This window comes from Anomaloglossus baeobatrachus, chromosome 8 (assembly GCF_048569485.1).
Source record: "Anomaloglossus baeobatrachus isolate aAnoBae1 chromosome 8, aAnoBae1.hap1, whole genome shotgun sequence".
Taxonomy (NCBI): domain Eukaryota; kingdom Metazoa; phylum Chordata; class Amphibia; order Anura; family Aromobatidae; genus Anomaloglossus; species Anomaloglossus baeobatrachus.
In genome coordinates this window covers 69,970,460-69,995,435 of record NC_134360.1, presented here as the reverse complement: position 1 = coordinate 69,995,435, position 24,976 = coordinate 69,970,460, and the positions used below count along the sequence as shown (strand labels likewise).

At 53.2% G+C, this 24,976-nt stretch overlaps 1 protein-coding gene across 1 annotated transcript in view; it reads left to right on the top strand.

Annotated features, from left to right (window-relative positions):
* TNRC6B (trinucleotide repeat containing adaptor 6B) overlaps window positions 1-24,976 on the top strand; it is a 189,137-nt gene that overhangs the window by 149,014 nt on the left and 15,147 nt on the right. Inside the window, exons 15-16 of the mRNA XM_075321778.1 lie at window positions 4,106-4,268; window positions 4,576-4,701. Coding sequence (XP_075177893.1) covers window positions 4,106-4,268; window positions 4,576-4,701 — 289 coding nt within the window. The remainder of the gene's footprint in view (window positions 1-4,105; window positions 4,269-4,575; window positions 4,702-24,976) is intronic.

Genomic DNA, 24,976 nt, shown 5'->3' with positions numbered 1-24,976 from the left:
CACGGGTCTTCACCAAGGTCATGGCAACTGTAGTAGCAGTTCTGCACTCTCAGGGACACTCGGTGATCCCTTACTTAGACGATCTGCTTGTCAAGGCACCCTCTCAAGTGGCATGCCAACACAGCCTGAGCATTGCTCTAGAGACTCTCCAGAGTTTCGGGTGGATCATCAATTTTCCAAAGTCAAATCTGACACCGGCCCAATCACTGACATATCTTGGCATGGAGTTTCATACTCTCTCAGCGATAGTGAAGCTTCCGCTGGACAAACAGCGTTCACTACAGACAGGGGTGCAATCTCTCCTTCAAGGCCAGTCACACCCCTTGCGGCGCCTCATGCACTTCCTAGGGAAGATGGTAGCAGCAATGGAGGCAGTTCCTTTTGCGCAGTTTCATCTGCGTCCACTTCAATGGGACATTCTCCGCAAATGGGACAGGAAGTCGACGTCCCTCGACAGGAACGTCTCCCTTTCTCGGGCAGCCAAGGCTTCCCTTCAGTGGTGGCTTCTTCCCACTTCTTTGTTGAAGGGGAAATCCTTCCTGCCCCCATCCTGGGCTGTGGTCACGACGGACGCGAGCCTGTCAGGGTGGGGAGCGTTTTTTCTCCACCACAGGGCTCAGGGTACTTGGACTCAGCCAGAGTCCTCCCTTCAGATCAATGTTCTGGAGATAAGGGCAGTGTATCTTGCCCTAAAGGCGTTCCAGCCGTGGCTGGAAGGCAAGCAGATCCGAATTCAGTCGGACAACTCCACAGCGGTGGCATACATCAACCACCAAGGCGGAACACGCAGTCGGCAAGCCTTCCAGGAAGTCCGGCGGATTCTGCTGTGGGTGGAAGCCACAGCCTCCACCATATCCGCAGTTCACATCCCGGGCGTAGAAAACTGGGAAGCAGACTTTCTCAGTCGCCAGGGCATGGACGCAGGGGAATGGTCCCTTCACCCGGACGTGTTTCAGGAGATCTGTTGCCGCTGGGGGATGCCGGACGTCGACCTAATGGCGTCCCGGCACAACCACAAGGTCCCGACATTCATGGCACGGTCTCAAGATCACAGAGCTCTGGCGGCAGACGCTTTAGTTCAGGATTGGTCGCAGTTTCAACTCCCTTATGTGTTTCCTCCTCTGACACTGTTGCCCAGAGTGTTACGCAAGATCAGGTCCGACTGCCGCCGCGCCATCCTCGTCGCTCCAGACTGGCCGAGGAGATCGTGGTACCCGGATCTGTGGCATCTCACGGTGGGCCAACCGTGGGCACTACCAGACCGACCAGACTTGCTGTCTCAAGGACCGTTTTTCCATCTGAATTCTGCGGCCCTCAACCTGACTGTGTGGCCATTGAGTCCTTGATCCTAGCGTCTTCAGGGTTGTCTCAAGAGGTCATTGCCACTATGAGACAGGCTAGGAAACCAACGTCCGCCAAGATCTACCACAGGACGTGGAGGATATTCTTATCTTGGTGCTCTGATCAGGGTTTTTCTCCCTGGCCATTTGCCTTGCCCACTTTTCTTTCCTTCCTTCAATCCGGATTGGAAAAAGGTTTGTCGCTCGGCTCCCTTAAGGGACAAGTCTCAGCGCTCTCTGTGTTCTTTCAGAAGCGCCTAGCCAGACTTCCACAGGTACGCACGTTCCTGCAGGGGGTTTGTCACATAGTCCCTCCTTACAAGCGGCCGTTAGAACCCTGGGACCTGAACAGGGTGCTGATGGCTCTTCAGAAACCACCTTTCGAGCCAATGAGGGATATTCCTCTCTCACGCCTTTCGCAGAAAGTGGCCTTCCTAGTAGCAGTCACATCACTTCGGAGAGTGTCTGAGCTAGCAGCGCTGTCATGCAAAGCCCCTTTCCTGGTGTTTCACCAGGACAAGGTGGTTCTGCGTCCGGTTCCGGAATTTCTCCCTAAGGTGGTATCCCCCTTTCATCTCAATCAGGATATCTCCTTACCCTCTTTTTGTCCTCATCCAGTTCACCAATGTGAAAGGGATTTGCACTTGTTAGATCTGGTGAGAGCACTCAGACTCTACATTTCTCGTACGGCGCCCCTGCGCCGCTCGGATGCACTCTTTGTCCTTGTCGCTGGCCAGCGTAAAGGGTCACAGGCTTCCAAATCAACCCTGGCTCGGTGGATCAAGGAACCTATTCTCGAAGCTTACCGATCTTCTGGGCTTCCGGTTCCCTCAGGGCTAAGGGCCCATTCTACCAGAGCCGTGGGTGCGTCCTGGGCTTTGCGGCACCAGGCTACGGCTCAGCAGGTGTGTCAGGCAGCTACCTGGTCGAGCCTGCACACTTTCACGAAACACTATCAGGTGCATACCTATGCTTCGGCAGATGCCAGCCTAGGAAGGCAGGTCCTTCAGGCGGCGGTTGCCCACCTGTAGGAAGGGGCCGTTTTACGGCTCTATTACCGAGGTATTCTTTTACCCACCCAGGGACTGCTTTTGGACGTCCCAATTGTCTGGGTCTCCCAATGGAGCGACAAAGAAGAAGGGAATTTTGTTTACTTACCGTAAATTCCTTTTCTTCTAGCTCCAATTGGGAGACCCAGCACCCGCCCCTGTTCCCTTCGGGCTGTTGTTCTTTGGGTACACATGTTGTTCATGTTTAATGGTTTCAGTTCTCCGAAATTTCTTCGGACTGAATTTACTTTAAACCAATTTATAACTTTCCTCCTTCTTGCTTTTGCACCAAAACTGAGGAGCCCGTGAGGCACGGGGGGTGTATAGGCAGAAGGTGAGGGGCTTTACACTTTTAAGTGTAATACTTTGTGTGGCCTCCGGAGGCAGAAGCTATACACTCAATTGTCTGGGTCTCCCAATTGGAGCTAGAAGAAAAGGAATTTACGGTAAGTAAACAAAATTCCCTTCTTTTTTTGCATACAACAAGGTCATTTATTGTTCTCTATTCATATCCCTGGATATTGCAATATACTAATGTTTAGCTGTGCCCTATATTCCCATAGTTTGTTTTTTTGCTATCATTATTCTTGGAGGGCAATGTATGTACATGCCCTGCAAAACAACTTGAATGGGGGAAATGTATCATATAACAGTTTCTTCGTTTCAGAAGCCATATACACTGGATATACACTAGATATACTAGGGTGGGACATACTGTATGCTTATTGGTTTAAAGGGAACCTGTCGGGTCTTCAATTAAATGGTAAAGCCCTGGTGACAAATTCCTTTGAAGTCAACCCCAAAATCAATATTTGTACAGTAATGTAAGAGATTTAGCGCCCATAAAAATCGAAGTAGCAGTGTACTTTGTACTTGTTCGTGGTACAGTGCCTGAGAAAAATATATATAAAAAAGATACCCTGAAGTATAACAAGCTGCATCTGCGGAGAGGAGTCGGGAAGTAGAAGAGGCACAGCCGGGCTCACGCAGTGTCGGTGTGCATGCCACACAGGGGCAGAGCTCAGACTGCGATCTTTGGGAAGCAAGAACGATAAATTAGAAAAGGGGCAATGCCTTCAACATGCAAAGAAAGGGGGCGTAATGGTGTACCTGAGTTATATCCACGCAGTGGTGCACCAAGACCCCCTCATTTGCCTGCGAATTAACAAACGTATCCAACTTTGAAACCTTGACCATGAGATCTTTTGTACACTCCGATAATGCAAACTGCATCTCTCGATTTACTATGTCTCCTATACACCTTCAGTAACTCACTGACTGCTAATTCTGAGGTGTTTTCAAGTGGTAGAGCGTGAAAAGCCACTGCCAGACGTCTCAAAAGACCTGTTTGTTTTCCACCTTGTAGCTCCTTTTTGACATTTGCCGGGCAAAAATTAGGCCAACATCTGTTATATGGTTGGGTGGTTCTGTTGTAACCAGTTTTGGCCAATATAAGACCTCTATGTATGGCCACCTTTAGATTCACAGGCATGACAGACCTGGGGGGGGTGTCTTCTGTAGACCCCCATATGCAATGACAAGCCATCGCTGCCGTTCAAGTGACAGAGGGAACCCACTCCCCCAGTCTACCCACTTGTCTGAAACTTCTAAGTGTTTAAGCAGCATGTTGGCTATTCTTATTTAGTTGCATGTCTTTGTAGTCCTACTCCTGCAGCGTTGCTCTGTCATTGATTTGGTTGTTGTTGCTTTTTTCAGCAGTTGGCTCGAATGGTAAGTGCCCTCCAGCAGCAGCAGCAACAACAGAGGCAGCCGGGTATGAAGCACTCGCCCTCTCATCCGGCTGTACCCAAGTCTCATCTGGATCCTGTAGGGCTCTCCGACATGCAGTCCAAAGGGCACATGCCTGGATATGGATCAGGTTTGTGCTATTTCTCTTAGAAACTTGCGGGTGGGAGTGTGAGGAGCTAAAGCAGTCATGGGAGCAGCGTTTCACTCACACTGAAGAATAGATTTGGGTGCAGCAACATCTAGACAGTCATAGACCCTCTGTGATTGTCTATTAATGGTTACATGAGTAGTAGAATGGTGACCTAGGCCGCCAACCCCAAAAATCTGATTTTGCCAGATAGTAATGAATGATTGTCTTAGGGAAAAATGATTTGGGAAATAGCAACTGATTTATTTCTAAGCTAAAAAAAAATATATATATTTCCTCTCATTTTTAGGCTTCAGCTCAAGTGGAGTTGATTATGGCAAGGAGGCTGGGGTAGAATCCCGATTTAAGCAGTGGACATCCATGATGGATGGGTTGCCTTCATCAGTGTCTCAAGATGTTAGTCTATCTAAGAATGGTAAGCATTTGTCTGATTCCATATTGCACAATGTAGAAAAATATAATTGGTGTTTTTATAGAGAGGGAGAGGGAGGGGGGGAGGTAGAGAGCGAGAGAGAGAGAGAGATAAATAATACACACACACACCCCTATGGTAACATTAAATTGGATAGAAGAAAAAAACAATCCATCTTCCGGAATAATAATTGTTTTTTTTCTTCTATTGGATCCCTGCACTGCCAGAGTGTTTTCCTTGCATGCCGGACCTTTCCATAGTTGAGCTGGATCATCCCTTTTTTTTCCTTCTGAACATTAAATTGGGCAGTATAGGCAGGGAAGCTAGGCAGTGTCTGGGCAGATTACAGGATAATTGGGCTTGTTTGCTAATTTTTTACCCAGCTGCAACCATCAGAGTTTTCCAGGTTTCAGTCTTTAAAGGAAATCTGTCACCAGGTTTTTGCTCGCTCATCTGAGAGCAGCATATTGTAGAGACAGAGACCCTGATTCTAGTGATGTGTCACTTATTGAGCTGATTGCTGTCATTTTGGTAAAATCACTGTTTTCCCTGCTGCAGATCTAGCTGTTATACAGAGCTGAAGAAAATGCTGAACTACCTGCAGCATGCAAAGTAGTCATGTAATGATAATCTACTGCTGATTAAACAGTAATTTTATCAAAACTACACTAAGCAGTTCAGTAAGTGACATATCGCTGGAGTCAAGGTCTCTGCCCCTACGCTCTCAAACTAGGTGGCAAAAACCTGGTGACAAATTCCCTTTAAAGTGAACCTGTCTGGTGCAATATGCACCCAGTACCACGAGCAGTTCTGTGTGCATATTGCTAATCCCTGCCTCACCGTCCCTGTATTCACTACCACAGAAAAAAAGATCTTTAGAAAAAGTATTTCTAAAGATCTTTTATCGTATACTAATGAGCGAGGGGAATAGCCCCCTGGGCATTAGTTACTTTGGCTAGTCTGCTCCATTAGCATGTTAGTACGCCCCTGTTGGCCCCTGTGGGCGCACTATCATGCTAATGAAGGTGCAGCGTCAGAGGATGATATGTCACCTCTCCGCTTATATCGCATCCAACACTGAATTTCGGCTCAGTGCGCCTGACCCCGGAGTTTTGGTCATGCGCACTACTTCAGTTTGAAGCCAGGACATGTACACCCGGCTTCATAGTGTGCATGACCCAAACTCCGGGGTCAGGCGCACTGAGCCGAAATCCAGTGTCTGACGCGATGGCAGCGGAGAGGTGACATATCATCCTCTGATGCTGCACATTCATTAGCATGATAGCACCACAAGAGGGGTGTACTAACATGCTAATGGGGCCCACTAGCCAGGGGAAATCACGCCCTTGGGACTAGTCCACGCGCTCATTAGAATACGGTAAAAGATCTTTAGGAATACTTTTTCTAAAGATCTCTCTCTTTATCTGTGCTACAAGATTTTGGGACGGTTAGGCAGGGATTAGCAATATACACCCAGAACTGCTCGTGGATCTGAGTGCATATTGGACCTGACAGGTTCCCTTTTAATGGCTGTAGGTGAAAAAACAAATTTGGATGTTGCTTATTGACATGATGCCTCTCCTCTGCGGCTCCTGTCTTTGTTGACAAACTGCAGCGATGATGATCAGTGCACACGACCGCTGCAGCCAGTTACTGGGCTCAGCAGTGGTGCCATTGTAATCACCACGAAACCTCTGAGTTTAGTGATTGCCTTCAGTGGTCGTGTGCACTGTAATCATGACCTCACGCTGCAGCCGGTCAGCAATGACCAGAATGGTAGCAGAGAGGCGGCACCGGGGAAGGGTGAGGAGCAGGTGAGTTTATTTTTTCCTCAGAGAAAACCCATAGCCAATAACACGTCTACCTGGAAAAACCCTTTAAAGAATAAAGTGTTAGAAGTATTTTTTTAAGCAAGCATTGTTGACCTTAGGGAGATCAACATATCCACTGCGGAGACATCATCACGTGTTTCTCAACACAGTGATTCTAGAGCATTGCCCCCTGGGAAGTATGCAAATAAGAAGGCCGCGGAGACACCATCACGTGTTTCTCAACGCTGGCAGGAAACTAGCCAGGTCTTTCACCGGGAAGGAACAACCACGGGAAGGGCAGTCTCCAGTCAAGGAGACCACCTATACCAAACATGGTATCCATCCACAGACAGCCGTTTCGGGGTATTTCTTTATCGTTCCTATGGGAGACCCAGACCATGGGTGTATAGCTACTGCCTCCGGAGGACACACAAAGTTACTACACTCAAAACGTGTAGCTCCTCCCTCCTAGCATATACACCCCCTGCTAGCCAGTCCTAGCCAGTTTTCAAGCTTTGTGTCAGGAGGATCACACACACACATGCATCCTTTTTTGATTTTTCATTTTTTCTAAAGATTTGGAAGAAAAGCGGGTCCACTGGACCCCCGGCATGTCCCTTCACACTCCCCTGGCGGCAGTGCTGTTAAGGTTGACTTCAGGGCAGAAATCCCTTCATGCCGCGCTCCTTCACCATCCCTTATGGGCTCTGGCTTGAAGTTAGAGCCAACACGGTTCTCACTGCCTTGCAGGAGACCGGCCTCCATCCGCAGCCCTTTGGCAGGACCCTGCTGGACGGAGCACTGGACCCCCACCCCACCAGGGATTGGACCCTGCGTCTCAAAGATAAGTATAGAGACGTTGTTCAAGGGTCCTTCTACAATGTGGATTTATTGAGGGGACAGTGATTTATGTTGATAATGCTGCTTTTTACAGTTTTTCCGGCCGGTTTCTCAGTTTTTACTGAGTACCGCGCCGATGATGCCTGATTTTCGGCCGCATGTATAACTCTAGGCCCCGGCTTCAGCCGCGGCCTAGTTTCGTTTTGTTCCCCTGCATGTTACTCATGCAAGGGGACACTGCAGCGCCGCCCGCCGGCCGCTCTGCACAGGGGACGACACTCCGTTTTAGGAGATGATTCCCTCCCCTGTACATGCCTTAGCCCTCCGATTCCCGCTCCTAGGTTAACCCCCGCCCCCCCCCCTCACTCTGGCGCCATTTTCTCAGCGTTCTTAGTACGCTGATCGGCGCTGGCTGCTCTGCAGCAGAGGGAGTGGATATATGGCTGGGGGTCCAGGCTTGGAACCTGAGGGGGCACTCACAATAGCGGCCTGATAAGTCACAACCTCTGGCTGTGCACTTTTATACACGATCACGGCATTCTGAGGGAGTTAATTCTTTATTATAGAACCTCCTCAGCAGCATGTCTCACACTAGGAGCAAAGCTCCAAGGTAGTATACTACATGTTCTGCATGTAAACTCATATTGCCTGAACCGGCACGGACCCACACTGTAATGGTCCTTATGTGGTGCCTCTGCCTGGAGTCTCCCCAGGCTGACCCCTGTCTTGGGTATTCTAGACATTCTAGAAATAGCCCCCCACCTCTGCAGCTTGTCTCACAGAGCGAGGCTGCAGGCTGTTTTTGGTATCCACTGCTGGTAGTCTCGTACGGCTGTACCGAGCTCATAACCACTGTGGCCCCTCAGCTTGGAGGCTCATTCAGGGTCCCTCCAGCTGCTCCGGTCGATGGCTGACCCCTGGGGGAATCTTTTTTCCAGGGGTCGGGCTGTCCCGGCATCTGCTGAGCATGCAGCCCCCTTCTCAGGGCGTTTTCTGCTCGCTCAGCAAAGCTCTCAGACCCCGTCCTCCTGACAGGGAGACGCAGGGTCCCCTTCCCCGTCCCGCAGCTCCGATTACGAGCTGACTCATTGGACGAGGAGGATGTCACGGACGCTACTTTAGGTACTTTGATCCGTCCGTAGGTGACGCGGATGCGACTGATTGGATTGCGTCCATTATACTTGTATTGGACCTCCATCCGCCTGTATCAGGGGAGTATTCCCCGCTGGCAGTAAGGCATCAGTATACCTTTAACAAGACGAGGAGTGTGTTCCTTAACCACTCCAGTTTTCAGGCGTCCAAGCCCACAGCCTGTCCTGCAGATCCCACAACGGGGTTCTGCTGCCTGTCTCCCCCTCCCATCAGAGGTGGTCAAGGAGTGTACTCATTCGCCAAGGGTGGCCACTCCGGTGTCTAGACTTTCAGCCCGGATAGTTGTATCAGTGGCTGACGGCACCTCTATAAGGATCCCACGGTACATTAATTTTGTACTGGACCTCAATCCGCCGGAGTTACCTTATCTAGGTGAACACAACGTGTGTTCCTTAACCACTCCGGTTTTCAGGTCCCTGTGACCAGCCCAGGGTCCGCTCTGACAGTCGCTTCCCATGAAGCGTGATTCTGAGGACTGTGTTTCCCCTGTCCACCAATAGTGGTCAAGAAGTGGGCTCATTCACCTCAGGTGGCTCTGCCCGGACCGTTATGTCAGTGGCTGATGGCTCCTCAGAGGAGATGCATTCCCTCACAGGGACCCTATGCCCAAAACGGTTGCCTGAACTTCCAGACTTCAGTCTTTTCATCCTCTGCCTAGGTCTGCCATGCTGGACACCGCACGGCGGTGGTCTTGGCTACTTTCCTCGCTGTCCGCAGGCTCCTGTGGCTTCGGAAATGGAGGGCAGATGCCTCTATAGAGGTTCCTTGCTGGGCTCCTCTTTGGTGGGACCAGTCTCTTCGGAACCGACTGGATGAAATTTAGGAAGCTCTTGGCGGGGAGAGTTCTTCCTTGCCACAAACCTAAACCAGGAAACCTGTCCAGGGCAGGAATCAGTTGAGGTTTCGGTGGTTTCCGTTCCTCCATCTGATCGTCCTCTAGCTCGGCCTAGGTTCATAGAACCAATTGGCTTGAAGCTGCGTCTTCAGAAGACCGCAGGAGATGCTGCCACTTAGTCAGCTTCCTCCGAGCTATCTAGCCACGCCAACCTCCTCCTAGTCGGTGGCAGGCTCTCTCCACTTGGCGACGTATGGTTCTAACACGTCTCCGTTCAGTGGGGGCGGGATTATATCTCCCATGGCTACAGGATGGAGTTCTGTCCACCCGCCAAACAGATTTTTTCTGTTACCTCCTCCCGGCTCCAAGGCCGCCGCCTTCTCATAAGCCGTGGCATTTCTTGCAGGCCAATGGAGTAATTGTACCGAATCCCGACTGGGAACGGTTCTGAGATTTTTGTGTAAATCTATTTCTAGTCCCCGAAGAGGGCGGTGCCTTCCGACCTGGATCTTTAGCTTTTCAAGCATGGTCAGGTGTGGCGTTTTCACATGGAGTCTCGGTCTTGTTCCGTGTGTTTTTTTTCACCGGATCAATCAAGAACCCAAGGAGATTCCCTCGCAGACTTCGGCATCAGAGATGCTTTTCTGCAACGGTCAATCGCAGTTTCACACCAGCGTTGACTGCGTTTTGCCATCAGAGCGGTCCAATTCGTGGCTCTTCCCTTGGGGTTGGCCACGGCCCCTCGAGTATTCTCATTGCGGCTGCTGTGATTAGGGTCCTGCACCCCTAGGGATTGACAGTGATCGTTTGCCCTAGACGGCCTTCTTCTCAGGCCTTCATCCAGTGCAGACTCTTAGCAGAGTATTTCGCTTACTCTCGCCACTCTAACCTATTCGGGTGGCTTGTCATTCTGTTCAAGTCCACTCTGACTTCGAACCAGAGGCTCTCAAGGACGCAATTCGAGACTGTCGGCTCTTGTGAAGCCGCTCTTAGTCGATAAGTAGTCCCTCCGCTGGCGGTCGACGTCGTTCTATCAGACACCAAATACAGGTGCTGGTCAGACGGTGGCGTCAATGGAAGCGATTCCTTGCCCAGTTTCTCCTGTGCCCTCTGAGACTGGATGTTGTCCGCTGTACACGCGAACTCCCTCCTTCCACGGGGTGGTGGCTTTGCCACTGACCTGGGGCTCGTTTTCAGGGGTGGTTTCGACCACTCTGTCTCAGGGACGCTCCTTCCTGGCCCCGTCCCAGGTGATTCTCACCAGGGTGCTGGTCTTTCCGCCTTGGGAGCATTATATCTCCACCGCGGAGCGCAGGGCGCTTGGACTCTGTCCGAATCAGCCCTCTAGATCAATGGGCTAGAAATCAGAGCTGTATTCTAGCTCTCTAAGCCTTCACCATTTGTTGGCGGCTAGGCACATTCGAGTTCAGTCGGATAACGTTACAGCGTTTTCCTACATCAATTTCCAGATCGGGACACTCAGCCGCCTGGCAATCTTGGCGCCTCAACATTCTTCACTGGACAAGGGACTCCTAGTCCACCGTATCCGCAGCCCACATCCTAGATGTCAAAACTGCGGGCAGATTATTTCAGCTGTCCAACCGTGGTCCACAATCCTCAGGTTTTGCGGTAGACACACTGGTTCATGTTTGATCCCAGCTTCGTCTCTACCTCTTGCCCAGAGCCCTGCACAAGATCAGGGAAGGGGGCCGTCGGGTCATTCTCTTACAGACTGACCCAGGCAGGCTTCGTATCCTGACCTGCTCTTTCTGTCCGTTGGATTGCCATGGCATCTTCCGGTCCGTCCAGACCTTTTCTCAGAAGGTCCGTTTTTTCCGTCAGAATTCTGGATTCTCGGATTGACGGCGTAGCTATTGAGTCCTGGATCTTGGCGACTTCTGGTATCCTTCCTGAAGTCATCTCCGCTATGACTCGAGCTCCAAGGTGTCCTTGGACCTTTTTAGCCTTGCCGACCCTCCTGTCCCTTCCACAGTCCGGTCTACAGCTAGGACTATCCCTCATTAAGGGACAGGTCTCCGTTCTGTCGGTATGTGCCAGCGGCGTATCGTCCGGCTGGCTCCGGTGCGCTCCTTTAAGGGCGCGTCTCACATCATTCCGCCTTCCGGCGGTCTATGGAGCCCTGGGACCTTAATCCGGTCCTCCTGGTTCCCGGAAAACCCCCCTTTGCGCTTCTTAGGGAGGTTTCTTTGTTTCATCTTTCACAGAAAGTAGTCTTTCTAGTGGCTATAATTTCCTGCCAGGGAGTTCTGGCTGCACTCTCTCTGAGTCACCCCCTTTTTTGGTCTTTTGCATCAAGACAAGGTGGTCTCCGTCCGACTCCGGACTTTTTTCCCTAAGGTGGTTACTGCTTCCACCTTATCCGGGGCAATTTTCCTGCCTTCCTTTTGTCCGGCTCCTCTTCATCGCTTGAGAAAGCGTTGCATATCCTGGATCTGGTGCGGGCGCCCCGGATCTAGGTGTCTCGCACCGCCGTTATTAGGCGGTGCACCTCTCTCTAGTACTGACTGCTAGTCAGCATAGCGGTCTCTCTGCATCTAAGCCGACCCTTGTTCGTTAGCTTAGGTCGGCCATTTCCGAGGCCTACAAGTGTACTCAAGTGCCTTCCCCGCTGGGGATCAGAGCACATTTGATCAGACCTGTCGGTGCCTTTTCAGCTTTCAGGCTACGGCTCAGTAGGTCTGTCAGACGGCAGCTCGAATTAGTCTGCATACTTTTTCGAAGCTCTATCCAAGGCATGCTCTTGCTTTGGCAGACGCGGGCTTCGGCAGACGCATCTTTCAGGTGTCTGTCGCCCATTTGTGAAGTTGGGTTTTCCTGCTTCTCAGTTGTCTGTTTATTCCCACCCATGGACTGCTTTGGGACGTCCCATGGTCTGGGTCTCCCATAGGAACGATAAAGAAAAAGAGAATTTTGTTTACTTACCGTAAATTCTTTTTCTTATAGTTCCGTCATGGGAGACCCAGCACCCTCCCTATTGCCTGTTGGCAAGTTTCTTGTTCCGTGTGTCTTCACCGGCTGTTGTAGACAGAGGCTCCGGTTATTCCGGGTTTTACTCTATCTCTACTTGTGGGTGGATGTCCTCCTTCAGCTTTTGCACTAAACTGGCTAGGTCTGGCTAGCAGGGGGTGTATATGCTAGGAGGGAGGAGCTACACGTTTTGAGTGTAGTAACTTTGTGTGTCCTCCGGAGGCAGTAGCTATACACCCATGGTCTGGGTCTCCCATGACGGAACTATAAGAAAAAGAATTTACGGTAAGTAAACAAAATTCTCTTTTTTCCCCTCATCAGTGTGGAGTAGGAATCATTGCATTGTTAACCTTAGGGAGATCAACATATCCACTGCGGAGACACCATCACGTGTTTCTCAACGCAGTGATTCTAGAGCATTGCCCCCTGGGAAGTATGCAAATAAGAAAGCCGCGGAGACACCATCACGTGTTTCTCAACGCTGGCAGGAAACTAGCCAGGTCTTTCACCGGGAAGGAACAACCACGTCTACCTGGAAAAACCCTTTAAAGAATAAAGTGTTAGAAGTATTTCTTTGTCGCTCCATTGGGAGACCCAGACAATTGGGTGTATAGCTTCTGCCTCTGGAGGCCACACAAAGTATTACACTTTTAAAAAAGTGTAACCCCTCCCCTCTGCCTATACACCCTCCCGTGGACCACGGGCTCCTCAGTTTTATGCTTTGTGTGGAAGGAGGCACACATCCACTCATGCATTCTCATACTTAGTTATGTCGGATGGAAGAAAAGAGTTCCCCGATGGTGTCCCCGGCATGTTCCCTTCTCACCCCACTAAGTCGGCGGTGTTGTTAAGGTTGAGGTACCCATTGCGGGTACAAAGGCTGGAGCCACATACCATCTCCTTCACCATCCCTTATGCGGCTCTGGTAGAAGTGGGATCCTATGCGGTCATCCATGTGCTGGGACCGTGCTCCATCCGCAGCCCCTGGTGGAACCTGCCGGACCGGAGCTTCTTCACCCCCAGGGACTGGGCCCTGCAACTTGAAGGTACTCTGTATCCTCATGTGGGGACTGTACAGGGGTCGCACCTTCTCCCCGGAAGCCGCGGTAGTTCCATCCGTTGTCTTTTCGGCGGACTTCCGCGCCGACCGTGCCTGCTTGTCGGGCGCGGCCTTAAATTTAGTCCCCGGCTTCGCCGCGGCCTAGTCCGAAAAATCCCGCCCCCGAGCCTGCCTGTCAGGGGTATGGGCGGGATTACCGACATGACGTCGGCCTTGAGGGCTGGAGCATCTTGCATGTCTCCCTCCCCCCTCATTGACCACTTTGGGGACTCCAGATTCCCGCTCTCTGCTAGCGCCGCCCCCGGCTCCACTCCCCCCCTGAGAGCTCCGGCGGCCATTTTTACAATTCTGCCGGTGGATGCTACTCAGCAGCAAGGCTCTGCAGCTCCGGGGGATCCACGACAGGGAATCTGGAGGACACACTCCGCTCGTTAGCGGTTGGTAAGCCACGCCCGTCACCCGGTGCTGGTCCCCCTAGGGTGCCGGGATATGGATATATATATATATATATATATATATATATATATATATATATATATATATATATATATATATATATATATATATATATATATATATATATATATATATATATATATATATATATATATATATATATATATATAATTATAATATATATATATATATATATATATATATATAATTTATTTATCTGTTCGGAAAGGCTGTATACCCTTTTCCCATATACCCTCAGTGGTCACTCTCCTAAGAGACAACAGCATGTCGTCCACAAGGAGTAAAGCTACTAAGGCACAGGTTTTTTTCGCGGCCTGTACCTCTTGTGGGGCTATGTTGCCTGCGGGATCCACCTACCCTCACTGTGATCAATGCTCGACTCCTGCCACGCTTGCTCAGCCGGAGCCTCGGGCACTTGTGGGCCCCTCGGCTCATGTAGATCCCCCGGCTCCCCCTGAGCAGTCTGCAGGGACAGAGTCACCGTCGTTGGCCTCTTTCGCTGAGAAACTCTGTCACTTTCTCAATCCATTGCACAGTCTATGGACAAATGGTCATCTAAGCTCCTTGAGGCATTGCAGTCCAGACCGGGCCCTTCACAGGCCCCGGACCCTGTTAGTTTGTCTCCTCCAGGCCCTTCTCGGTCCGCGCTGCAGCGCGCTCCCAGGATAGCCCCTAGGTCCCAGGCGGAGGACTCCTGCCCGGATCGCAGCCCCAGACCTGCTAAGCGGCCTCGCTGGATTCTTCCCTGGCCTCCTCACGCTGCTCTGGATCCCAGTTTGAGGACTCTCAGGAAGACGAGGCGGACGTGGGAGCTCAGGGCTCTGACCCTGACTTCGCCCTTAACCTTGATACCCCTGAGGGGGAAGCCTTAGTACATGATCTTATCTCGTCCATCAACCAGGTGTTGGATCTCTCACCACCACCTCCTCCTGCAGAGGAGTCGGCTTCTCAGCAGGAGAAACACCAATTTCGATTCCCCAAACGTACGCGCAATACGTTTTTTTGATCACTCTAACTTCAGGGACGCTGTCCAGAAGCCCAGAGCGGTCCCGGACAAGCGCTTTGCGAAACGGCACACTGACACGCGTTATCCCTTTCCACCTGAAGTCGTTAAGGGCTGGGCACACTCTCCCAAGGTGGATCCTCCAGTGTCTAGATTGGCGGCTAGGTCCGTTGTGTCTGTTGCCAATGGCTCATCCCTGAAGGATGCCACTGACAGACAGAGCTCTTGGTGAAGTCTATTTATGAGGCCATGGGCGCGTCTTTCGCCCCGGCCTTTGCGGCCGTGTGGGCTCTACAAGCAATCTCGGCATGTCTGACTGAGATTAATGCTGTCACGCGGAATTCTGCTTCGCATGTTTCTTCCTTGACCTCTCAGGCATCAGCATTTTCGTCCTATGCCATAAACGCCGTCCTGGACTCCGCTAGCCGTACGGCTGTAGCATCCGCTAACTCCGTGGCAGTCCGTAGGGCCATGTGGCTGCGCGAATGGAAAGCAGACTCTGCTTCCAAAAGGTTCTTAACTGGTTTGCCTTTTTCTGGCGAACGTTTGTTTGGCAAACGGTTGGATGAGATTATTAAGGAATCCTCGGGAAAGTACTCCTCCTTACCCCAGTCCAAACCTAAGAGACCTCAGCAGAGAAAATTCCAATCGAGGTTTCGGTCCTTTCGTCCCTCCGCCAAGCCCCAATCCTCTTCGTCCAACCGGCCGGAGAAAGGCCAGAGGAACTCCTATGCGTGGCGGTCCAAGTCACGCCCCCAAAAGGCCGCAGGAGGCACGGCCTCCTCATGACTCTCGGCCTCATCTAGCCACATCCTCGGTCGGTGGCAGGCTCTCCCGCTTTGGCGACGCCTGGTGGCCACACGTTCAAGACCGATGGGTGAGAGACATTCTGTCTCATGGTTACAGGATAGAGTTTAGCTCTCGACCTACGGCTCATTTCTTCAGAACCTCCCCACCCCCCGCACAGGCCGACGCACTTTTTCAGGCAGTGGACGCTCTAAAGATAGGAGTGGTGATTCCCGTTCCCCTTCAGGAACGTGGTCGCGGATTTCACTCCAACTTGTTCGTGGTGCCAAAAAAGGACGGGTCATTCCGTCCCGTTCTGGACCTCAAGCAGCTCAACAGACATGTGAGAACCAGACGGTTTCGGATGGAATCTCTCCGCTCGGTCATCGCCTCGATGTCACAAGGAGACTTCCTAGCATCGATCGACATCAAGGATGCTTATCTCCATGTGCCGATCGCACCCGAACATCAACGTTTCCTGCGTTTCGCCATCGGGGACGAACACCTCCAGTTCGTCGCATTGCCCTTCGGCCTGGCGACAGCCCCACGGGTTTTCACCAAAGTCATGGCATCCGTCGTGGCGGTCCTGCACTCTCAGGGCCACTCAGTGATCCCCTACTTGGACGATCTCCTAGTCAGGGCCTGTCACAAACCACCGGGGGGGTCACTCAGAAATCCCCCGCGCTGGCTACCAGTACGTCGCAATCGGGGGGTAACAAGTGGGGGTCACCCCTCCTTTATACCTCCCGACCGACAGACAGAGCACGGGACGCGCTCTCTAGCGCCCCTCTTATAGTCAGGCCAATTATGGAATTGCCCGACCATAAGCAAGGAGGCCGCTATACTACTTATGCCGATTATTGAAGGGTCCCCGGTGAGAGTAAGGTATATATTCCCCCGACCTCCGCGGGCGGAATATATAATATCTTCCCGAATCTCACTGGCCTCCCCACAATAATCCTTGGCACAACTCGCTGCCACCAACCGCTTCACGGTAACTATTAGCCGAACACACAGACGTGGGATTCAAGATCGAGATAACAGAACAGCCCAAGATTAATTATATAATTTAATCAGCCTAAAGCACACTAGAAACTACAATATATACAATAGGGAATCTACAGAATATACATATGTCAGAGTACAGTTACAATCAAAGCATGGGTTACAAACAGGCATACACAGTTCCAGCAGTTACCTTGTTGCGTCTGGCCACAGGGGGGCGCTGTAGACCAGGTTTCCAGGAACTCCCTCACAGGTCTTTCCCAACCAGGCCCCCGAGCAGAAGAACACTGGAAAATGGCCGAAGTAGGGTTATCAACCTGGGCAGATCCAGGTCCCCTCCTACCTTAGTGACCTCACAGGGAAGCACTGCCACTCCCCCTGCATGGATCAGAATTATCCAGCAAAGGGGATATTGGCCATAACTTTGCCTGGGAGCGTCGTAGGCGGACGCCAATGCTCTCATTGTGACAGTTATGAATTTAGCTACAGAACGAGGGGACTCATGACCTGTCTACGAGTTCCCATATGGCTGATATCACGCCTGGGGTATTTCCCAAGCTCCCCCTTCCATAAAAAAGGTGTGCCAGCATCGTCCGCCTGCGCAAACACCATTTTTATGGTTGCCATATTTATCGGAGATATGGCTTGCGAGATATGAACCATTTTTTACTGGAGTCGTTCTGTCTGGCTACTTCCAAGCCTTGCTAATGAGATACAACTCTTGTTACAGGGTGACGGCAGGGAGTCATCCTGTGTCCATTGTCCTCACATCATCTCATCTCCATATCAGAGGAGATGGCTGTTGGAGGTGTAAGTGGGATGTGACACCTCCACAGATGCTGGACATTTGAGAACAAGAAGGGAGGGGGGGCACTGCCAGGGAGTGATGAGAGCAATTATGACTTCTAGTCATAATTCCTCTTCATATCCCAGGATTTACCTCACACCTCCCCCCTTTTGAGGGCGCTAGGGGGCAGCACACTCCGGTGTTCCCCCGTGCGCCCGTCCGCGACCTCTCCTTGTCGGGACAGCCCGTCTGCGTTACCGTGGTCACGGCCCCTTTTGTGGCGAATGGTGAAGTCGTATTGCTGGAGCGCAAGGCTCCATCGCAACAATCGCCCATTCGTCCCAGAGACGGTGTGCAACCAGCTGAGGGGATTGTGGTCCGTCTCCACGATGAAGTGGCGCCCGTATAGATAGGGTTGCAGACGCTGCAGGGCCCACACTATGGCCAGGCACTCCTTCTCCATTGTAGAATAGGCCACTTCCCTTGGTAACAGCTTCCTGCTCAGGTACAAGACTGGGTGCTCTTGGCTCGCAGAGTCCACCTGGCTGAGCACCGCACCGAGGCCGAAGTCACTGGCGTCGGTCTGTACTACAAACGGCCGCGTGAAGTCGGCTGCCTGTAGCACGGGCGGGCTGGACAGGGCGTCCTTTAGGGCCCGGAAGGCTGTCTCGCAGTCCACTGTCCAATCGACTGCAGAGGGCAGCTTCTTCTTGGTGAGGTCCGTCAAGGGCTTTGCCAGGCTACTATAGCATGGAACAAACCTCCTATAGTACCCAGCGGTCCCCAAGAAGGACATCACCTGCTTCTTGGTCCTGGGGGTGGGCCAGGATGCGATGGCTTCCACTTTCTCAGGCTCGGGCTTCAGTGTTCTCCCACCTACCCGGTGACCGAGGTACTGGACCTCGCTCATGGCCAGCTGACACTTTCCCGGCTTGATGGTCAAACCTGCCCGGTGGATCCGCCTGAGCACCTGTGCTAGATGCTCTAGGTGGTCCTCCCAGGTGGGACTGAAGACGGCAATGTCATCCAGGTACGCGGCCGCGTACCCTTCAAGTCCCTTGAGCAGGGTGTTGACCATCCGCTGGAAAGTGGCAGGGGCATTCCTCATCCCGAATGGCATCACCGTGGACTCGTACAGTCCAAATGGGGTAATAAAGGCAGAGCGTTCCCTGGCCTTGCGAGTCAGGGGGATCTGCCAATATCCCCGGCTCAGATCCATGATGGTCAGGTACTGAGCCCCGGCCAACTGGTCGAGCAGGTCATCGATGCGTGGCATTGGGTACGCATCGGCGACCGTGACCGCATTGAGCCCCCTGTAGTCCACGCAGAACCGAGTGGTTCGGTCCTTCTTAGGGACGAGGACTACAGGCGAGGCCCAAGCGCTGTTGGATGCCTGGATCACCCCCAGCTTCAGCATCTCGTCAATCTCCTGGCGCATGTGTTGCTGCACCTCCAGGGAGACCCGATATGCTGAACGCCGGATCGGGGGATGATCCCCAGTGTCCACGTGATGGACAGCCAAGTCAGTCCTTCCGGGCTGGTTGGTAAACAACCCCCGGAAGGGGAGGAGGGTGGCCCACAGCTGGGACCGTTGGTCCTCCAAGAGCTGGTGGCCAACCTCCACATCCTCAATGGATCCGCCTGCCCTAACCTGGGCTAGCATATCCAAGAGGGTTTCCGCTTCTCCCTCCTCGGGCAGGTTGCACACGGGGAGCGCACATGCCTCCCGCTCATGATGTGCCTTCATCATGTTCACATGGAAGGGCTTCCGCCTTCCACGGGCAGGGTCCAGGGTGACCAGGTACGTTACAGGGTTGAGCTGCTGGTACACGAGGTATGGGCCTTCCCAGGCTGCCTGAAGCTTGTCCTGTGGTACGGGGACCAGTACCCACACCTCTTGACCCACTTGGTAGGTCCTCTCACAAGCGTTCTGGTCGTACCAACGCTTCTGATCGGCCTGGGCTTGAGCCATATTGTCGTGTACCAGTTGCGTCAAGGCCTGCATTTTGTCCCGGAAGCGCATGACATACTCGATAACCGACACTCCAGGGGTGGCCAAATCCCCTTCCCAAGCCTCTTTCACCAGAGCCAGGGGGCCCCGCACACGTCGCCCGTACAGGAGCTCAAACGGTGAGAATCCTGTTGAGGCCTGTGGAACCTCCCGGTAAGCAAATAACAGGTGTGGGAGATACCGCTCCCAGTCACGCCCATGGGAGTCGACCAACATCTTAAGCATCTGCTTTAAGGTGCCATTGAACCGCTCGCACAGGCCATTAGTCTGTGGATGGTACGGGCTGGCCACCAGATGTCGCACCTGGACTTGCTTACAGAGGGCCTCCATCAGCTGGGACATGAATTGGGTCCCCCGGTCAGTGAGCATTTCCTGGGGAAAACCCACTCGGGAGAAAATCTCCAGCAATGCGGTGGCCACCTTGTCAGCCCGAATGGACGACAAGGCCACTGCTTCTGGGTACCGGGTGGCATAGTCCACTACCGTCAGTATGAAGCGTTTCCCGGAGCTGCTGGGGATGGCCAGCGGGCCGACCAGATCCACAGCCACCCTCCTGAAAGGCTCATCGATGATTGGCAGAGATACCAGTGGGGCTTTGGGGCGTGGCCCCGCCTTCCCCACTCTCTGACAGGTTTCACACGAACGACAGTAGGCAGCCACATCGGCCCCCATTTTTGGCCAGTAGAAATGCTGGTTTAACCTGGCCTTGGTCTTAGCGATCCCTAGGTGTCCGGCCATCGGAATCTCATGTGCGATCCGCAACAACTCCGTCCGGAACGGATAGGGTACCACCAACTGTCGGTCCCTGGGCCACGCCTCCGGTGAACCCTGCTGGACCGTGGCCCGGTACAGCCGTCCTTGGTCCCAGACCACTCGCTCCGGGTCCGAGTCCGAGGGAGGCTGTGCCGCCTGCTCCTTAAGAGCTTTCAGGCTGTCGTCAGCTTCTAACGCTGCCTGAAACCCCTGACTAGATGTGGCCAGAATCGACGAGACTGTCACATCTTCGGTCAGTACCCCGGGACCTGTGTCCTGGCCTCCACCTGACTCGGCTGCCACTTGGTCAGAAGGGGAAGAGCTATCGGACCTCCGGGAGGCCCCTTGGCTTCCAGCACTCCCACTGCGGGTGACAGCGGCCACAGCCGCTGCGACCGTGGGTCGTGCCTGCTCCTCCTCCGTTCCTGACCAAGTCGCCGGTTCAGGCAGACCTACCTGGCTTCCTGACACCCCGGTTGTGGGGGAACCATGCACCGAGATCTTACCTGGGAGCACTTCCGCTCCTGGACCGGCCCCAATCTCACCTGCCTGTTCCCCTCCTGCAGCAACAGAACCCCGCTGTGAAATCTCTGGGGACCCCACATTTGCTGTGGTAGCCCCCACCCCACACACTGGTCCTCCCCCTGCAGCACCCTGCTCTCTGCTTATCCCTGCAGAGGGCAACAGATCCCAGCTCACAGGCTGGTTACTTGTAGAGGCATGGTCACACCTTTCTCTGACCCCCTCCCCTGTCACAGCTGCAGCTGAGTGTGTGTCTATGGTGTCTATGCAAGCAGAAATATCAGAGTTCACTCCCTCCTCCCTTACATCATTCATAGATAACACATTAACATTGTCCGGAGGCACGTCAGCACTGGCTGAAGGTTCAGCCTTTGGGGCGGGGCCAAACTGGGAGGTTATTTGCCCCAAATCTGTCCCAAGTAGCACGTTTGCAGGGATCCGATCAGTTACCCCCACCTCCCTCACCCCCCGCCCTGCGCCCCAGTCCACATAAATGTCAGCAACAGGCAGCGCCGGGTCAGTGCCTCCAATCCCGGAGACAGCGAGGGTTTTTCCAGGGATCAAGTCTTGGGGGGACACCATCTCAGGCCGCACCAGAGTCACCTCCGAGGCGCTGTCTCGCAGTCCTATGGTCACAGACCGGCCGACGGTGACAGGTTGGAAGCTGTCCAGGGACCTACCACCACCCCCACCCACACAATACACCTTGGGCGGCCCTTGGGACGGGGACGGAGCCGGGGCCTTGGGACGCTGAGGGCACATGGCCTTGAAGTGTCCAGGTAGGTTGCACTGGTGGCACCGTCTTGGTTCCGCCACGGGCCTGGAGAGGGGAGTTGAGGGGGACACCCCCTGCAGTCTAGGGGCAGGTGGGGCAGTCGCAGAATTCATCTTACCCCCTCTCCAGGTGCTGCTGGTGGCCGCTCTCCTGGCCTCAGGGGCCCGGTTGTTGGTGTAGTCATCGGCAAGGGCAGCTGTAGCCGTGGATCCCTTTGGCTTCTGGTCTCGGATGAACTGGCGGAGATCCTCAGGGCAGTTCCACAAGAGTTGCTCTGTGATGACCAAGTCTAGGATCTCCGGTCCGGTGGAAAGCTGCAGGCCTTGGGTCCAGTGGTCGGCAGCTCGGGCAAGTGCCCGCCGGTGGTCAGCCCAGGAGTCCTTTGGTCCCTTCTGTAGGCTCCGGAACGTCTTGCGGTAGGACTCTGGAGTGAGGTTGTACTGTTGGATCAGGGCCCGCTTGATGGTGTCGTAGCCCTGATCTGCCTCAGCAGGCAAGTCCCCAAGGACATCCAGGGCCTTACCCCTTAAACGGGGGGTCAGGTATTTGGCCCACTGGTCCTTGTCCAGATGGTGCTGCAAGCAAGTCCGTTCAAAAGCAGTCAAGAAAGAGTCCAAGTCTCCATCCTTCTCCAGCACTGGGAAGTCCTCAACACGGACCTTTGGAAGTTTGGTGTCTTGAAGGTCACGTGTGGCTGATGAGGGCCGGAGCTGAGCTAGCTGCAGCTGGTAGTCACGCTCTGCCTGTCGCTCTCGCTCTCGCTCTTCACGCGCTGCTTGCCGCTCCGCAGCCTCACGCACTGCTTGCCGCTCCGCAGCCTCAGCATCACGCGCTGCCTGCCGCTCTGCCCTGTGCTCTGCCAGGAGTCCCTTGTAGCCCTCCTGGTCTCCAGCCTGGAGAAGGGCCATAGCCATTTGAAGAAGGCTATCCGAGCCTCCCAGGCTCGGTGGAATGGCACGTGGTGATCTGCGGCCCGCTGCGGAGCCTGGTGATTCACTGTCCATTGCAGAGCGGAGGGCTGGCATCTGGCTCGTTGAGGACCCTTGGGTGAGCTGCTCCTCCTCTTGTCCAGCAGTGCCCGGTTGTGCAATGTCCTCTGCGGAGCTGTTTTCTGGCGTCGAGCTCCTGGAGGACTCGTGGGCAACCTCCTCATTGCTGTCCACAGCACCGTCCTCCCTCTCTTCGGCTCCTGCCTTAGCATTGGCCAGTTGCATAGCTCTGCTCCTGGTGCCATCAGCCATTCTTGCAGACTTTTGGTCACTGACACAGAACTGACACCTGATGCCTCCACACACCTTACAGTATCTGCACTCTGACACTCTAGTGTTGAGCTAGTCTGAAGACCCCAGCAGCCACAGCTGCTGCAGGCAGTCTTTAGTGTCTGGGAGTATGGGTCTCACACTCACACACACTATTATCTCGATCCCACCGCTTGCCACCCATATGTCACAAACCACCGGGGGGGTCACTCAGAAATCCCCCGCGCTGGCTACCAGTACGTCGCAATCGGGGGGTAACAAGTGGGGGTCACCCCTCCTTTATACCTCCCGACCGACAGACAGAGCACGTGACGCGCTCTAGCGCCCCTCTTATAGTCAGGCCAATTATGGAATTGCCCGACCATAAGCAAGGAGGCCGCTATACTACTTATGCCGATTATTGAAGGGTCCCCGGTGAGAGTAGGGTATATATTCCCCCGACCTCCGCGGGCGGAATATATAATATCTTCCCGAATCTCACTGGCCTCCCCACAATAATCCTTGGCACAACTCGCTGCCACCAACCGCTTCACGGTAACTATTAGCCGAACACACAGACGTGGGATTCAAGATCGAGATAACAGAACAGCCCAAGATTAATTATATAATTTAATCAGCCTAAAGCACACTAGAAACTACAATATATACAATAGGGAATCTACAGAATATACATATGTCAGAGTACAGTTACAATCAAAGCATGGGTTACAAACAGGCATACACAGTTCCAGCAGTTACCTTGTTGCGTCTGGCCACAGGGGGGCGCTGTAGACCAGGTTTCCAGGAACTCCCTCACAGGTCTTTCCCAACCAGGCCCCCGAGCAGAAGAACACTGGAAAATGGCCGAAGTAGGGTTATCAACCTGGGCAGATCCAGGTCCCCTCCTACCTTAGTGACCTCACAGGGAAGCACTGCCACTCCCCCTGCATGGATCAGAATTATCCAGCAAAGGGGATATTGGCCATAACTTTGCCTGGGAGCGTCGTAGGCGGACGCCAATGCTCTCATTGTGACAGTTATGAATTTAGCTACAGAACGAGGGGACTCATGACCTGTCTACGAGTTCCCATATGGCTGATATCACGCCTGGGGTATTTCCCAAGCTCCCCCTTCCATAAAAAAGGTGTGCCAGCATCGTCCGCCTGCGCAAACACCATTTTTATGGTTGCCATATTTATTGGAGATATGGCTTGCGAGATATGAACCATTTTTTACTGGAGTCGTTCTGTCTGGCTACTTCCAAGCCTTGCTAATGAGATACAACTCTTGTTACAGGGTGACGGCAGGGAGTCATCCTGTGTCCATTGTCCTCACATCATCTCATCTCCATATCAGAGGAGATGGCTGTTGGAGGTGTAAGTGGGATGTGACACCTCCACAGATGCTGGACATTTGAGAACAAGAAGGGAGGGGGGGCACTGCCAGGGAGTGATGAGAGCAATTATGACTTCTAGTCATAATTCCTCTTCATATCCCAGGATTTACCTCACAGGGCCCCTTCTCGGGTGGCGTGTCAACAAAGTCTTACCGTCACTCTGGCGACTCTCCAGCAGTTCGGGTGGATCATCAATTTCCCGAAATCCAAGTTGACGCCGACCCAATCACTGACTTACCTCGGGATGGAGTTTCATACCCAGCCAGCGTTAGTCAAGCTACCGCGGGACAAACAGCTTTCTCTGCAGGCGGGGGTGCAGTCACTTCTTCGGAGTCAGTCACACCCCTTAAGGCGCCTCATGCACTTCCTGGGGAAGATGGTTGCAGCTATGGAGGCAGTGCCGTTCTCGCAATTCCATCTACGGCCACTCCAATGGGACATTCTTCGCAAATGGGACAAGAGTTCGGCTTCCCTCGACAAGAACATCTCTCTTTCCCTTGCAACTAAAACATCACTTCAGTGGTGGCTCCTACCCACATCTGTCTCGGGGAAAATCCTTCCTACCTCCAACCTGGGCCGTGGTCACCACGGACGCGAGCCTGTCAGGTTGGGGAGCGGTTTTTCTCCACCACAGGGCTCAAGGAACCTGGACTCCAATAGAATCGTCCCTTCAGATCAATATCCTGGAGATAAGGGCAGTATATCTAGCCCTATTGGCTTTCCATCGGTGGCTGGAGGGCAGGCAGATCCGAATCCAGTCTGACAACGCCACTGCCGTCGCCTACATCAACCACCAAGGCGGCACTCGCAGTCGTCAAGCCTTCCAGGAAGTCCGGCGG